Source organism: Pezoporus flaviventris, unplaced genomic scaffold (assembly GCF_033815535.1).
Source record: "Pezoporus flaviventris isolate CSIRO_AGI_PZ_B2104156 unplaced genomic scaffold, CSIRO_AGI_Pfla_v1 ptg000007l, whole genome shotgun sequence".
In the NCBI taxonomy this organism is placed as follows: Eukaryota; Metazoa; Chordata; class Aves; order Psittaciformes; family Psittacidae; genus Pezoporus; species Pezoporus flaviventris.
Genome location: NW_026892555.1, coordinates 36,417,010 through 36,433,351, shown reverse-complemented (window position 1 = coordinate 36,433,351; position 16,342 = coordinate 36,417,010). Strand labels below are relative to the sequence as shown.

Below are 16,342 nucleotides of genomic sequence, written 5' to 3'. Positions count from 1 at the left end.
TTAAATATTCAGTGGAAACAAGATGTAACCACAGATGAAATAATTCTGTGCTCGTATACTCTTGTTTCTCCACTGCAATGCTGCCAATATGTCCAGTTATACCAAAACATTCTAATATTATTCTGCCTCCTCCCTTCTTCTCTCACTTCCCAGATATCCTGGTACATAATTAAATAGCACAGTACAGTAAATATTCTACTCAACAAGTCACTTTAAACTTCTGAGACACCACACCACCAGATCACAAAATAGCACAAAACACTGATTCTTGTAGGCCATCTAGTGATAAAAGCAGTACAGTACAATGAGAAAACCATTTCAAGCTTTTCCTTCTTAAAGATCATTTCATATAACCTGCAAGACACACAGGGTTTCTTTGCTGATGGGTGTTTTTCCCACACAGCAGCAAGCAAGATGACTGCGCCCACAGCCATACTCTGAATAAGATGAGAGCGTGGCCACAGGCTCCTTTCCTTCTCTCTCCAGCGTTAATCCTAAAAACCATGCTGACATGACTATACCAAGTGGACACAGGTTACATAAGCGTCCTGACTTCTGACTGTCACAGATAGAAATAAAAGACTATAAAATGACCATTAATACTTTATCCATGGTACCTAAAATGAGAACAAAAATACACATCCGCTTGAATAAAAGTTTAATCCATGTATCATAGAAAAATCTAATAAGGCTTTATATGATAAAAGATATTAAGAAAAAACACATACAAATTCATAATAAATACAATGCTTTCTCATCACATTACATACAATATTGTTACAGTTACAGACTTAGGAACTAATTACTACCACTGCAGTTAGTAGACACTTCACTTACAAGTTTGATCCCTGTTTATAATGCTAAATCCCGCCCTCCTTACTTGGGCAAATTCTTAGAGATATTCCAAAGAACTCAGCCTGAACAAGAAGACTGGACTGGGTTTGTAAGTAGCTTAGCTGCCACATTTGTATGCAACTGTAGAGTGTAATCCTCTTTTTACACTTGATTCTACTCAGGAGTCAGCTAATAAAATTAATAAAGTCACCTATATTAAAACAAGTTCCATTTACTCAACTTGACTGATCTGACAAATGCAGAAATAACCTGCAATATCACATGTTTAAGCTAGTAATTACCTGGCAAGCATCCTTCTGGTAAGTCACAGCGTCTCCTTAGTTTTTTAACAAATGCATTTCACATTCTCTTACACAGTTGTTTCATGATAAAGAACAAGAGGAAAGTCTTCCACTTGAAAAACCTGAGAAACGTACCAGCTTTATTCAGATATGGTACTTGAGAGTATAACATACTACAAAACAGAGCTGTGGTATAAACCTGAATTTCATAAAACTTCAAATCTCTGCAGATGTTAACAGGGTTTGGAAGTTGTGCAACAGAGGAAAAGTTAGATTTGATTGTCTCGTCTTAGTTCCTTTTTGGACACCACACAAAATCACTGAGCAAAATTTTCACTAAGTGTGCAACAAAGCAAAGATATAAAAAAAAAAACGTATCACAGGGTATCAAATGCAACTGCTATTGTCACATTATGTCAACATTAACAAGTTTCTCATATACATTCATCTGCTGTTTGAATTCTAGCTGCATTAAACTAACCAACAAGGCAGAAAGAAACCACACTCTTTAAGTTAATGGCAAACTACTTCTTGACTCAAAGACAGATTTCTATTAGCTACAGGAAAAGTCAGATTACATAAAGAAAAAAAAAATAGGTTTATATTCTTTCAAATAATAATTAAAAAAAAGGCATCTACATCTTTCATCTGTCTGCTGGCTCCAGTTATGTAAAACTGAATTTGAAACGAACAGAAAGTGGAATCAGCACTTAACTATGCCCTCCAAATGTACCCATATTACCTGAGACTTGCAATGCCTAGTTTACACTGCATCCTATTTATATAGGCCTCACAAGGTATAACCACTCAAAACAAAGCTGAATGTACAAGAGAAACAGTTTCACAAATGGGATATAATGTGCATGTCAGGGGCTGGGGGGGGGTGGGAAAAGTCTCTTTGCTGTCATGCCTCCTTACTACTTTGGTCAATTTTTCAAATGACAAAATAGCCCCTGTCAAGAACTTGTTTACATATACATATTTATGTCAAACCCAAGAGTCTCATTTGTTAAATCACGTGAAAAGGATAGGATTTTCCTAAGCAATGCATCTAAGCCTTTCATGCTATCATAGCCCACAACATTTACAAAGATAACTCTCATATTTTAAAATACATGAATACAGTGTTTTTCCTTGTACTAAATATGACTACTTCCAAGTTAATAAGCATAATCAAGACCTTTTCCCTTGAAGAAAAAGCTATTTTTCTGCAGCTTCCCTTAAAGTGTGCTCCAAGACAATTATTATGTTATTAAATATAGACTTTATATTAATGGTCCACAAGTGCAGAAGAAACACAGAATAAATCATTATAAAGAAAGAACTGTGCTGGCTTTCTGTCATGTGCAGTGCACTACATCAGCTTAATTACTCAATGCTGGCAAATAATTCCATTTATAAATAGCAACACTGCACCTTTGACACAATATTCAATCAAAAAAATAGATTTGCTGAAATGAAGAAAATGTTCCTGTATAAACTGGAGTATAATTATAAATCAATTCTTTTGTTTCCTCAGCTTCACTGGGAAAATGGTGCAAGCTCTTCCGGGCTGTAAAACATTGTAAAAATACAGATCACTTTACTGTTATCCTACTTGACAGTATCTTTCCTGGCAAAGCAAGTTGTTCTGTGTAGTATAACAGCAAATGAAATTACAGTAACTTGTACGTGAAGAACTGTGAAGATGCATCTTCATAAAGCTGGTTATAGCATATTTTATTACTGGGGAGGGAGAAATTTAATTATTAATTTAAAAGCCAAGCCTGTACAAACATATTTATCCATGAGATAATTAAACAAAATAAAACCTGAATCCTTGCCTGATTTATCCCATCGGCAATTCTATGCAAGTTAAAATTAAGAACAGATGGATATGAAAATGGTATTTCAACAGAATGGTTTAGTTATTAAGTGATCATAGATGAGTATATTTTTGTCAGCTGAAAACAGTTTTTCACCCCATAATTTATTTTCAAAGTTAAGGAAGACACTCTGCTTTTTTACATCAGCTAAAACCATCAATCACTCATTGCAACGTTAAGATATGAAGCACTCAGTAGGAGCAGTTGTACACCTACTGGAGAGGTGATGAAGGATAATAGCTCATGATATGGTATATGAGATGGCAGCAGACACAGAGCTGGCTGGCACAAGTTTACTAGAATTGAAGGTCAACAGCTCCAAAAGCTAGTGACACATCTGTGTGGTACCACGCGTGAGCTCATTACATGTGTGTACATATATAAAAGAACCCACAGGCACCATGGCTCAGCGGGATTTACAAGCAGAGCTGGCACTTTTTTTTTTTGCCACATTTACTTGGATAATGGCCTGAGCAAGCTTACTTGTGCCTGTAATACAGAGTGCAGATACTAGTGAACATAGCAAACAAAACCTGAAAACATGCTGCGTTCTAGTAGTAGACTACAAAAGAAAAGGCAGACTCACACTACACTTTCTCCTGGTTTTCCCTTTATTTTTGTCTTAGTCTCCTGTAAGTACCTTATCAAAATTCTTAAAATACAGGAAGCTTCTGGATACTTCTTGGATACTGCCAAGGCATTTTGTGTGATTTTGCTACCTTTTCACAAAGGGAAGTAGGACAACATTATGCAGAAAAAGGGCCCTGAACTTGTACAAAGCAAAACTTTTATTTCCACACCATTCTCACTGACTAGGTCAGCAGAAGTTGCATTTTTTTAAATCACTGTTTGCTTTTTAGGTGACTCTTCTGATTAGAGAACAAATTTAGAGACCAAATTCAATTAGGTTATTGATTATGTTCTTCATAGTGCCAGTCAATCAGGTAAGACAATTTCATAAATAGTCAATTTAAAACACGAAAATTTATTTTAGCAGAATGGTTCAGTAAGTATAAACAAAGGAATAAAGAAAGCTTTATCACTTTGAATATTCCTGTATTTATATCCTGCTTATTTAAATAGAACAGAAGTTTCATAAATTATCAATATTTTATACATTAGTCACTCCCAGCTTCTTAGGGTATAAACAAATTAAAAGCTCTATAAAATTAAAAAAACTTCTTGTGCTGTCTATAGTACATACCTGTTGGGCACCACACTGCTCCCCTTTGATACAGCTGTATACTGCCCAAGCAGTATTTATAATATTGGTGCTTATATTTTGCAAGCAAAACTAAGAATACAATGAATGACTATAACTCGGTTTGGAACTCGAGAAACTGCTGTAAGTATGAACAAAGTATTTTTTTAATTTCATTGTCTTTGCTCAAGGAAGGCTAAAATGTACAAGTTATCATTTGAAATGGTAGAAAGTCAAGCACAAACAATGCTTTTCAGCTAGTCCACTGAAGAATTTGTGGAATACCTGGACTTTTAATGTCACTTTTACTAAGCCATTCTATTTCTAGTATCCCATGTTTTTTTATAAGCCTATAAAGCTTGCAGAGTAATCTTCTCAGAAAGCAGTGAGAGGTACTGAATTCTCAGAGTTGAAAAAGAGGCCTGTCATCTTCAAAGATTTTTAATAATGCTTCACCCTAAAAAATGACATTTATAGATGATAAACTTTTTACCTTCATTAATGAAGAAGTCAGCTATATAATATGATGCTCTTACAGCTGACGGGGAATGGGGAATGCCTGGTGAACTCTTCCACTCAAAAGGATTTTTCTCTGGATGCCACTGGACGCCATAAATTGGATATTTGTATGCTGTAAGAAACACAAAGTACGTAAGCAAGGTCTATACCTAAAGAATTATACACTTAGTCTTACTGCAAAAGAACCCAAAGAATAAGCTACGAATAACTCACATCAACAGTTTAACAAAAGCTTAAGCAGCAAGGTGAAGCTCTGTTTAAGTCACAGTACAACTGAAAGAAAAAAAACAGATATTCTAATAGAAAGGTCTCATTCCTTGCAAGATTTTTGTACACCACTTTTTTTGATTATTCATTTCAAAATTAAACATATACATACACTGCTTTAGAAAAAATAGTGTTACAAGTGTATCAGCCTCAAAACTTCCCATCTACTGCCAGCATCACTCAACATACAATATTCACTGCCACACAGGATATTGCTGGCAGTTCCATGGGACAGATCCAAGTCTTAGGATCTCTTCAAAGGCCCAGTCAATCCAGGGGCAGCTCCCATCTGCTCTGTGCCAGGGCTGACATACTGCGGAAGCCAGTCCTTAACTCTTACAGAGAAGAGCAGCACAGCAGCTAATGACTGCTCTGTGATAAACGGCTTGCAGGCACATGAGATGCCTGTCATTAGCCTAATCAGGTTTTCTGATCAAATTGCTATTCTTTACTTCTGGGAAACAGCCAGTAGGCCATACAGAAGAATCCCACGGGTGGACAGCTGAGCCTTACTGTAGAGCTGCTAGTAGCGCACTGATCAAGATAAACCACTCCCTAAAGAGCTAACTTGCCTCTTGATCTCAGCAAACCTTGTGCAAAATGCAGGCAACACAAGGTAAGTAACAAAAAAGGCTTTTAGTGGAGGCAATTATCAGCATTGCTGCTAAAGCAGTGAGGAAGGTTGCTATTACCTCAGTACTCTGAACTGTTCTTGCAGTACAACAAACAGATACAGAGCATCACAAGAATGCAAGCAAAAGCAGACAGACAGAAAGCAAGGTTCAACAGAGGCATGTTGCACTGCAGAGGGATTAAACTACTTCAGGATGAGTGCTGTACACTTAACATCACAGGACTCATATTCTAGTGCTAAAGTGTACCAGCACATCTGAAAGGGGAACAGCAGGTAAGAGAAGTAATTAATTAGTCTCACAGATATGAACTCAAAAGATAAAATATCCCTGCACACAGAGTATGCTGCTCATAGCTAGAGCACTGACAGGCCTGACACTCACCCTGCTGTTCTAACAGCAAGCTTGTAGTACAAGCTAACATCAATGCCGCAACACCTCTGAAGAACTAGTTTGTCACAGTCAGTTTACAAAGAAAATTCATTTCCCTACCTTCCATGGTAGATATAAACTCCACTTGATCATTCATGTTAGTGGTCAAAACATTATAGAAATTATGAAGCTCTTCATTCTTTGTAAAATTCTGTGATAAGGAATCAGGAGAAAGATGTGTTATTTGCTCATTTATTTCTAGTTTTAACAAAGCAAAAGCATTTTTGTTCAGGAAATAAAATGACCACATACCTCCAGGGAAAGGCTCCACATATGAAAGTTTGATGTCAATGGCTCAGTAGCAAGTGCATGTAATACATCATCGGGGAAATTCTTGAATAATCTACTGGTTTTTGCAGCTGTTAGAAATAAAAATGAAAAAAAGGGTATTATCCATTACCCAAGCTGCCAGCAGTCTGTTGCATGGATTAATACTGAGCAGGAGACAAATTTAATGAAACACTGCATTAAAGTAAACTTTTATTTGTAGTATAACTTTATGATTTTAGAATATGCTGCAAGGAAAATCAGTTAAATAACTACAACAGATTTCCAATATGCTGTTACCACTGTCCTCCAGTTCTGCCCCAGAGAGGACCCAACATTAATGCTACCTAAAGTTCCCATTAAAACAAGTATCATTCTTTGCCACTCATTTTCGTGACCTTTCCATTCACAATGAGCACAAATGACAGAATTTGTGAATGCTACATGGTCCACAGATGTATTACTCACAAATTAAAGGATAAAGTAGCAACAGAGATCCCATATTTTACCAGTGTTGCTGAGTGGCACAGCTCTGTCTTACAGGTTCTCACCGATTTCAATACTGTAGAAGTGGAACAACAATGCTAATATTCATCATTAGGAAAGATGCAATTTGAAAAATTTATAATCACCTGCTCTCAGAGTTTGACAGGTTTTGGACCAATGAATTTTATTCAACTCTGTAACAAAAAAGGAACTTAAACCCACATTATTTTTGTAGGTCCAAATTATCAAATGACTCAAAGAGCTACAAGTGTGGTTTTCGCTGACTGCTGTTGGTTTCAAATGGTTTGTGCTCACATCTCTGCTTTACAAGTGATAGATTTGCACTGACATTATGAAAACAGTTATGGCAATTTATTAAGAAACAATTTAACAAGATTATAATTAGAAAATTCCCAAACATTCACCACTGCATATTTATTACAAACAAAACACAAGACCTCTTAGCAAAACTCAGACAGGAGATGTAACAGATTTTTCACCTGAGGTAAAGTTCAGAGGGAGTGCAAAACCATTTGTCTTGGTATTAACAAGCAAAACTTTGCCACTTGTGAGATACGTAAGCTCTTCGTGTCCAAGACATGTTCCCCATACTGGGAAATAATCTCCTTTATCATTAGCCTTCAAAATAAAAAACAACAACATAAGGAAAAAGCACTGAAGATTTATAGAAAGAAGACTGAAGAGAACTTCCTACTCTTTTTGCTTTTTCTTGTGTAGGTGACAGATAAAACTACTGCAGTAGTACAACTGCTACTAAATTAGCTGTTAACAGTTCAATTAGAACTGAAACGAACAGACTCTCTTAGCTTTTCTCCTGAAATATGAAGACTACGGGATTATACATGTCTGTTGAAGCAGTAAACTGAGCCCAATGATAGTAGTTTGACTGTTCTTTCTACCAGTAAGTAATACTGAGAGCAGCAAAGAAGGCAATCAGACGAGACACAAACCAGCCTGTCACCATCTTGAGGGAAAGCTTACTCAATTCATACTTTTATATGAAACATGTTATGATCACATTCAAGGGCCATTTGCAATGAATGCCTGTGCCCACCCATTTGAATTAAGAAAACATAAATCCTATTACTAGCACGGCTACAGTTTAAGTAACATGCTTGTATGCTTGTTTAACTAGCAGGTTTGGAGCTGTGCTCCAAAAAGATAAATTGTGAGTTTAAACGGCATAAAAAAGTGATAATCACTTTCAAAAGAATAAGAATTGATAGGCAAGTGCAAAAACAAGAGAAGAAAGTAAAAAAGGAGAAAAGGAAAGCAAAAAGAGAACACAACTAGCTTCCTGTCACTTCACTAAGGACAGTGCATACACACAATGAAAATCTCCATTATTGTATGGTTTATTCCTGGTAGTAATCGCATGTTAGAGGCTGAGACGTTTCAGAACTCCTGGCTTTGTGAAATATCAGTAGTTTTTCTTAATTTGTTTCTAAACATTTTTAGGTTATGCATAACGCATCACACCACACATCCCTATGAGCTATAGCTCAAAAGCCTTTTTTGAGAGAGCCGAAACTATAGGCTTAGAATAAAAATGTTACCCTACTGCATTACTGGTAGCATGGTAATAAAAGCCCATATAACTACTTCTCAGAGCAAAACATGGAAGGTTTACAGAAAGAAGGCCAATAGTACTGCAGTCTTCATGACTACCCATCATGCATAGCTAGACACAGGACTTGCAATACCGCCTGTCTTTCATGTAAGTGAGGAACAAAGCCACTAAAGACAAAAAATACACTACAGTTTAGTAACTACTACAACTGAACCATAACACTTCGTGCTCCCCTGCTCCCCTCCTTTTTTTTTTTTCAATAAACATTAGCCTGTAGGCTAAGCATGTATTAAACAACACCCAAGACATCACATTTTAAGAACTAATTTAAAAGCTGGAAAGCAGTATTTCATTTGGGGTTTTGCCTAGCTAGTAAAATTCTATTGACTTGAATGGGGATTAGCATTTCACATGCTCTGTTCATGTTGAGGCAAAGCCAGACCACATCATTTCTCATTGTGAACATGTGCAAACAAATAAAAAACAAACCCTCATACATTTTTAAAAACCATAAAATTCAATCAATTCCATACCTGACAATATACTGTTGCCTAGTGTAGCTTACCTTATATCAATAAAGCTGCCAGTATTTTATAACCCCGATTAAGTCTCAAAAGATGAAAATCAAAACACACAATTAGCACAAAAAACACAGGAAAAAAAAAACAACCCTGACTTATTAGTAAGGGTTACCTATGATGAACTGAAAATTACTTTCTGCCTTTCACTCACCTGAAGTACACCTACCATCTAACAAACCTGCCACTCTGATCATAAAATTACGACATATACAATTGAGTTAATCATTGTGCAATGTCAATAAAATTTCATAATAGGACTGCAAACCACAAGAACCCCTTGCCCCAGTACTGCATACCAAGACACAGGCCGCACTTCACACAATGAGCAGTTTCAAAAAGACAAATGAGACTGTCCCACGTAGAAGCGAGACAGCCTTTGCAAGATTCAGGTTTAAGGCAACAGACAAACAATCACCACGAATGAAAACAGATAAAAGAACACTATTCGGGTCACAGGAAGTGAACAGCAGGAAACTTAATCACTGAACTGCAGCAGCTGACTGGTCCTGCAAATACCACTGCCTGTGCTTTCCTTGTCTGCTGTTGGGAAGTCAGCAGCAAGGGTAGAAGAGGAATTCTTTCCTGCTGATGAACGCTTCTACCACAGTAACTGCTTAAACGCTGCTCATAATTGCCTTTAGAATTGGGCAAATTTTTCCAAAATATGACTTCTGTGACTATTTTAATCAATGTTAACTGAAAATAAAATAAAGCCAGTACAGAGGAAAAAAAGGAAGAAAAATTACATTTTTATGCTATTTCAATACAGAAGATCCTTAACAAATCATAGGGATTGTATATAAAGCTCAGCAAATCTCCATGCCTTTCCACAAGGCAAATTTTACTTCAAAATGTCTTTATTAGTAACTGAAAAAAACTTCACCTTTTATGCTCTAAGAGAATTAAATGTCCGGTAGGATTCAAAGCCTTCCTCATGTTCTTTGAAATAAACAGCTTTCCTAGATATTCAATCTTTTTCTTAATGAAGCTAATGATCATATGAATATTTACAATTCAGATAACCTCTCAAGTGCTCTTCCTACCTTACTTCATGCTGTAAATGAAGCTAGTGTTTGCTTTAAAAATGTGCTATATTTACAGTTACCAATGCAAAGAAATAGCTAAAAGGGTAGACCCCATATCTGCACATCTGAAGATATATTTAAATCTACTTATAGGTAAGTAAGAATAAAGGTGTTTCACTAGCTGCAACATACTGGCGAAGGGAGGTCTTAATGTTCTATTATTGTAAATTGGTTTGAGAATCTGTCTAGAATTCCGAGTTCAAACTTTAGTCATGAAACTTATACAAATTATAACATTTATGTATATCTTTGTTCAACATTTAATGTCAAAGGATACTTTGCACTTTCTGAAGGCATTACTGCTACTCTATTGCAAGTTCCACATAGCCATAAGCCTCAGGTACAATGAATAAACAATACTGTTTTCACCTGAAGAAATTGAGAGTGTAAGACCATGATGCAAGATATAACAGGAGAGGGCTCCAGAAGTCTGAATCTTAAGCTATTAAATGATTTTTTTTTTTATGTAGAAGCCAGCTACGAGCTACTTATTATTGGGCCTACAGTTAACACACTGATGCCAATGCAGAGTTACGAAAATATGAGCCTCCCTGTCACTTTGATCTCTGAACAGTGACAATACAAGAACAGACTGTTCCTTAGTAATTACCTCTAACGCCTTGTGGTAAAATATCTTAGCAACCCTGGAATATTCTGAAGTCTTAAGATCCACACCGCCTCCTGGAAAAAGTACCCTGAAAGGCAACATTCAAGAGTCTGATTAGCAATGGCGATTAAACTAAAAGCTGGACAATGTACACAGAGAAAGGTCTGACAGTGGTTTTAAGGGTAGGATTCAGGTCTAGATTTAGACACCTACACTTCAGAAATCTTCAGATAGTCATCTAAGCTTCCAGGGATCTAGTCAGAAAAGTCAAACATCTTTTCTACAGCAGAAACCTAAGTCAGTAGGCTGGTCAGCCAATTAGGCTCCACTGGCTCTACAGACTAGCATGACATTAATTACAGGAGTTTAGACAGCTGTCACACACATAGACAGCAAAGTTTAGGTGTCTTAGTCTTTAACTTATTCATATCCTAAATCTTAGTGTTCTTCTACTGAAGAATAGTAACTATTACAAAGCAGTGACCAAGCCTATTGCAATGTAAGGAAGAGGAGAGTAAATAGAAAATACACAAAGCATACAGATTTCAGCTGGCGTGTAAAAGGGTTGCACCCCATGACTCCATCAGATCCTGTCCTGACTCTTAGCTGGCTCTGCCTACCACTTTAAAATCCTGACCCTGAACTTGATTCATCCTGTTCCATTTCAGTGAAGAACTGAAGAGCTGTGGCCCTGACAGAGTAATCTTCCTGTTGCAGACAACACAGTTCAAAAGTTCCTATTAAAAAGGAAGAAAAAGTATGTTTGGCTACACAGAAGCTGATGTAGCTGAAGACAATAAAACAATCTCAGGGACAATTTCAAAGAAACAGTGCACAAGCTTTTTCCACTACAGTAAATAATCAGCAACAGCTATTCTCTGTGTCACTCCCCAGACCCAAACACCACAAAAGAAAAAGACACAGTGCAGTCTTTTTCACGTGTATGCATGATGACATGGAAAGTAATCAAGTACTATCAGAGGCAGTAATGTGTAATAAGGGAAGTCTCTTCCGGCTGTAACTGAAACAGCAGCCACAGAACCAACAGAACTGAATGTATGAGCACTCCCTAACCCACTGGGGAAGAACCTCAAGTAGATTTACTCAAGCCACATCCACCAGTTGCTGATTTTTCACCAAAATGGCTGAAGGATTTTCTCTACACTTCTGTGCTCTGGAAATGGCAACCTGTATCAGTGAGACACATGCACCTAGAAACAACTAACACCTCAAATGATCCTCAGCATTTGAGTGCGCATTTATACCATTGTGACTCAGTTTATTTTAAGGTAAATGATGCACAAAATCACACAAAAGCCACCAAATACTTGGCGAAAAAGTAGAGCAGTATTCATAGAATCACAGAATAGTTAGGGTTGGAAAGGACTTTTAAGATCCAACCCCCCTGCCATCAGATTACTCTCCAGTGCCAATACAGAAAATTAATACAGCTGAAGATATTTTCAGAACAGATCAGATTATAGATTTCCAGAGAGATCTATAATCTCTGTAAATTAGACAAATAACGTGATCCTTACCTGGAAGTAGTGGAAAACTTACTTCACCTGTTCCTTTTGTTCAAACCAAAAACTGGTCAATACTAATTAGGAAAAACAACTGTCATTTCTGCTAATGCTAAAAGGAAGTAACCCATTAAATAGCAATGATAATGGCTTGACATTGCCATAAGCAGATTGAAATGCAACTACCTGTATTCCCGTATCTCTAACTGGCTAAAGCTGATGACATACACTGCATTTCAAAGTCTATCCCAGGAGTACCTTGCTATATTCACAATATTCTGTCTCTAAGACTGTAAATTTCATGATTTTAAGAAAGTGGTGATGTAAGTAAATAATTTTCAACTGCAAAGAACCTGGAGCTCAGCTCCTGCAACATGAAATATCAAGGTATCGCCTTTATTAAGTTTCCACAGAGTGGAAAGTCCTTCCCTCAAAGGATCTTTTTTGTTATTTACACACAGCTGTGCTGTGGAAGTCACTAGCTGACAGAGGAGGGCAATAAGAGGAAATCTAGAGTGGCCTTACCCACCTACACAGCACAAATCAAAACGCCAGCCATTGCAAAGACAGAAGTATAGAGGAACTGGATCTAACTGCCTAACACCCTCTTCTGCATCAAGGTAGGTGGTGAGGTAGAAAGAATGGGAGACCCCATTGGTACAAGTCCTTCCAGCAACCAAAGAGAGGCTGGCAGCCATAAGAAAGGGATGAAATTATTCATTTTGTCTCCAACATGAGAGGCCACATGGGGAGAAAATGTCACTGTCTTACATCTGCTTATGCCACAAGACTGTAAAGACCCATGTCTTAGTGTACAGGTCATGATGTGGAGCATAAGAGGACAACACTCGCCCCAGCCAGCCATGGGGCTAAATCTAAAAGTTTTATACATGTTGATTAACATTCTAGTATATGCGTAAACTTAACAAAAACATTCATGGTTTAAGATGCTGATCTCAAGACTACAAGTAGCTCAACCACATGCTACAGGCTTACATACAATCAAGCCTGTGAATGTAGCATCAGCTGATTTAACTCTCCCGAAGTCCACTTTAGCACCAGGAAAACATAAAAGGTTTTGGCTTTGTTTAGTCCACAATTAAACTGTGTTAAATTAGATCACATTATCTCACACTTGAAATACAGGAAGAACACATGCCATAGGGCAGCTGGAAAGTTAGAATATTTGTCCAACAAAGACCTAAGCCGCAGAACCATGACAGGCAAAGACAGGCCATTCAAGCAACAAGAGAAAGCACCCATACAGAAAAGGGTAGAAGAGACTGTAAAAGAGAAACTTCTGTGATAGCGGAGATAAGGGAAGGAGCAGAAGAAGCAAGCAAAGGTAGGAACAGGGATGAAACACCTAGCAAGTGCTATTAAATATTAACATTAACATGACCACTCAAATGAGGAAGAGGAAAGAATTAACAAAGAAGTGGGGTTTTCACTCATAAACTTGTTAACCACTATAATGCCACTTCGCTCTGCCTGCAGATAAGCACAGGCAAATGTCAGGATGAGCCTTGGCACTGTTGCAGATTATCTAACATGTGCCCGTCAAGGAAGGAAAGGCAGTAGATTGACATCGGACGAAATAGTGCTCTGTCTTTGAAAGTATTTATGTGTCTGAAGCACTCGGCACAACCTCTCAAGAGAGCAGGAAGTGTTCTTGGGAATACAGCAAAGCTCAATACCAGAACTATCACATCTTTCAACAAAAAAAACAGTGCTCAAAACTTACCCATTAATAGAGTGGAATATTTTATCATATTCTTCATCTGAAAGATTTAATCTGAAACACCAAGAAAATAGTTACAGAATACATATGAAAAATGTATACTTAACCACAAAAATGTCATCATTATTGATCAGAAACGTGGGACACAGAAAACATTTAGAAAGCATGCTTTCAACAGAATAAAACAGACCCAAATCAAACAAAACATTCAGCTTGAAAGAGTGCAACCCACAGAATTGACAATAGGGCCCTGTCAGGTACAGTTCAAGATTAGATACTAAGAGACCCCTTTGAAGGCACTTGTTAAATTTGACATTTATATGAATGGTATGGTTATTATTTCCTGCAGACTGGCAACTCCGGTTTCCAATTGATTCCCAGTAGGGCAGAGCTGCAAACAGTAGGTCACACCCATTCTTCAGCAAAGATGTAGTTAAGAGGTGCGAAGATGAGAAAGTCCTCAGCATCGGCAAAATGTCAGCAAACCAGCAAGGTGGAAACACTCCTTGCAGAACTGATACACTGGGTATATTCAAAGAGTTCAGCTTTGCTAGATCTAACTTTGTTGCTAGATTTAGAAGCCTCCATTCATGGATGAAGCTTCTGGTCTGCAAACATTATAAAAGCTCTACCAGCCGCGTGAGGAACATTGCTTCTAATTCTGACACTTAACTGGTGCTCTTATTTGACTATGTATATACATGCTACTGTAATTTTCTGCAGCTCATTAGTATTAAGTTCTGACAATTACAATTTTAACATTTTATTTCAGTAGGTTTACTATTTTATAGCTGTTGGCTATCAAGTATTGCCAGTTCTGTTACTTTGCTAATTTTAACCAACAACCAACATAAAACACCACATGGACGTAGCAACCCACAGTCTGAGCAGAACTGGACTTTGGTTTCTTCAAGGAGTACTGACAGCCTTTCTCCATTACTTGAATTCTAGGACTACACAATGTGACAGACAATATGTATGTATCTAGATACCTATGTGTGTTTGTGGGGTACTACACATTAAACTGAATATACCTAACTTCAAAAAACTAGGGATGCAAACTCTGGAGGGCAATTTTACAGGTAAAAACCTAGTCATTTCAAATAAATGTAATTTTTAATATTTCTTCTTACATATAACATGTTTCAATAATAGCATGTTTCAGCCTGCTTTTATTCTGTTTGCTTCTAAAGCTCCCTGCAGATTGTGGTATCTTCAAATAGTCTTCAAGGAGCTTTAAACACTCTCAAAAGCAGCACAACTGCTTTCTGGGCTCTAAGATAATACCGTTAAGTTAAACAATTATTACCCACTTGTAAGGATATAAAAATCTACCTTATTGGCACAACTCGGGCACCAGCAGATTCCAAAAACTTCACGTATGAAGCTGCAATATAGGAACTTCCAAATCTGTGGAATTTATCAAAGTGACACTCCTGTGCCAATATTCCTGAAGGATCCAAGACAGAAAATTAGGGCTATACAAACAGGAAATGCTACACACTTAAAACAGAATTAAACTCCAGTTTCCTACATGCGTAACATTTACCACCTGAAGGAATTCCAAACACTGAGACACTGGGGTATCAATTACGATGCCTAGTCACAAGGCACCAAATAAACATATTACCTAAGACTCACCTTCTCTACTTTAATTATTCAGTACTACAGCTCCTTTTGGATAAGCTATAGTTAAGATTTTTTAAAAAGGTATATATAGTGTAACATTATTGATAAAAGCTTTAACCAAACCCATACTCACTCCACACAGAAACTGACAGGGTTTCATAGAATGGTTTGGGTAGAAAGCTCATCCAGTTCCAACCCCCTACCATGAGCACGGACACCTTCTACTAGACCAGGTTGCTCAAAGCCCTGTCCCACCTGGCCTTGAACACTGCCAGGGATGGGGCAGTCACAGCTTCTCAGGATAACCTGTGCCAGGGCCTCACCACCCTCACAGTAAACGCCGGTTTGGGTTCCCTCGCCAGGACAGCGAAGGCAACCCTCGGGCCGACCGGTAGCCCCCCACCCGCCCCTTACCAATGATGGGCCTCTCATTGCCCCTCGCCAGGCGGCCGTACAGCACGACGGAGGCTGCGGCGGCGCAGCGGAGCCAGAGCAAGAGCAGTAGCAGGAGCAGGGGGGCTGCCGGGCCGGCAGAAAGCCCTGCGAGGCGCCCCATAACCACGTCGCCCGCTGCCTGCCAGCACCAACCGCTCCGCCACCACCTCAGTCCTGCGCCGCTCAGCACCCTGCCCGCCTGCGCCGCGGGGCACGCCGGGACATGTAGTTCCGGCGGCGGGGAGCTGAGGGCCGCCTGCGGAGAGAGGCGGAGGGCTTGGCTTTGCTGAGGTCCCCCCTCAGTGCTGCGACGAAGTAGTTGCTGCATCATTAACCAGTGACAGA

The 16,342-nt window shown here is 38.3% G+C and overlaps 1 protein-coding gene across 1 annotated transcript; it reads right to left on the bottom strand.

The window, feature by feature from the left end:
* Window positions 1-645: 645 nt before the first annotated feature.
* On the bottom strand, window positions 646-16,340 carry GGH (gamma-glutamyl hydrolase). Its single transcript, XM_061448392.1, has 9 exons — window positions 15,977-16,340; window positions 15,269-15,383; window positions 13,937-13,987; window positions 10,673-10,757; window positions 7,306-7,444; window positions 6,305-6,411; window positions 6,113-6,203; window positions 4,696-4,833; window positions 646-2,688 (listed from the first exon to the last, which is right to left on the bottom strand). The coding sequence occupies exons 1-9, from the start codon at window positions 16,326-16,328 to the stop codon at window positions 2,567-2,569; spliced, it is 1,200 nt and encodes a 399-aa protein (XP_061304376.1). The 5' UTR covers window positions 16,329-16,340; the 3' UTR covers window positions 646-2,566.
* Between the last annotated feature and the right edge of the window lie 2 nt (window positions 16,341-16,342).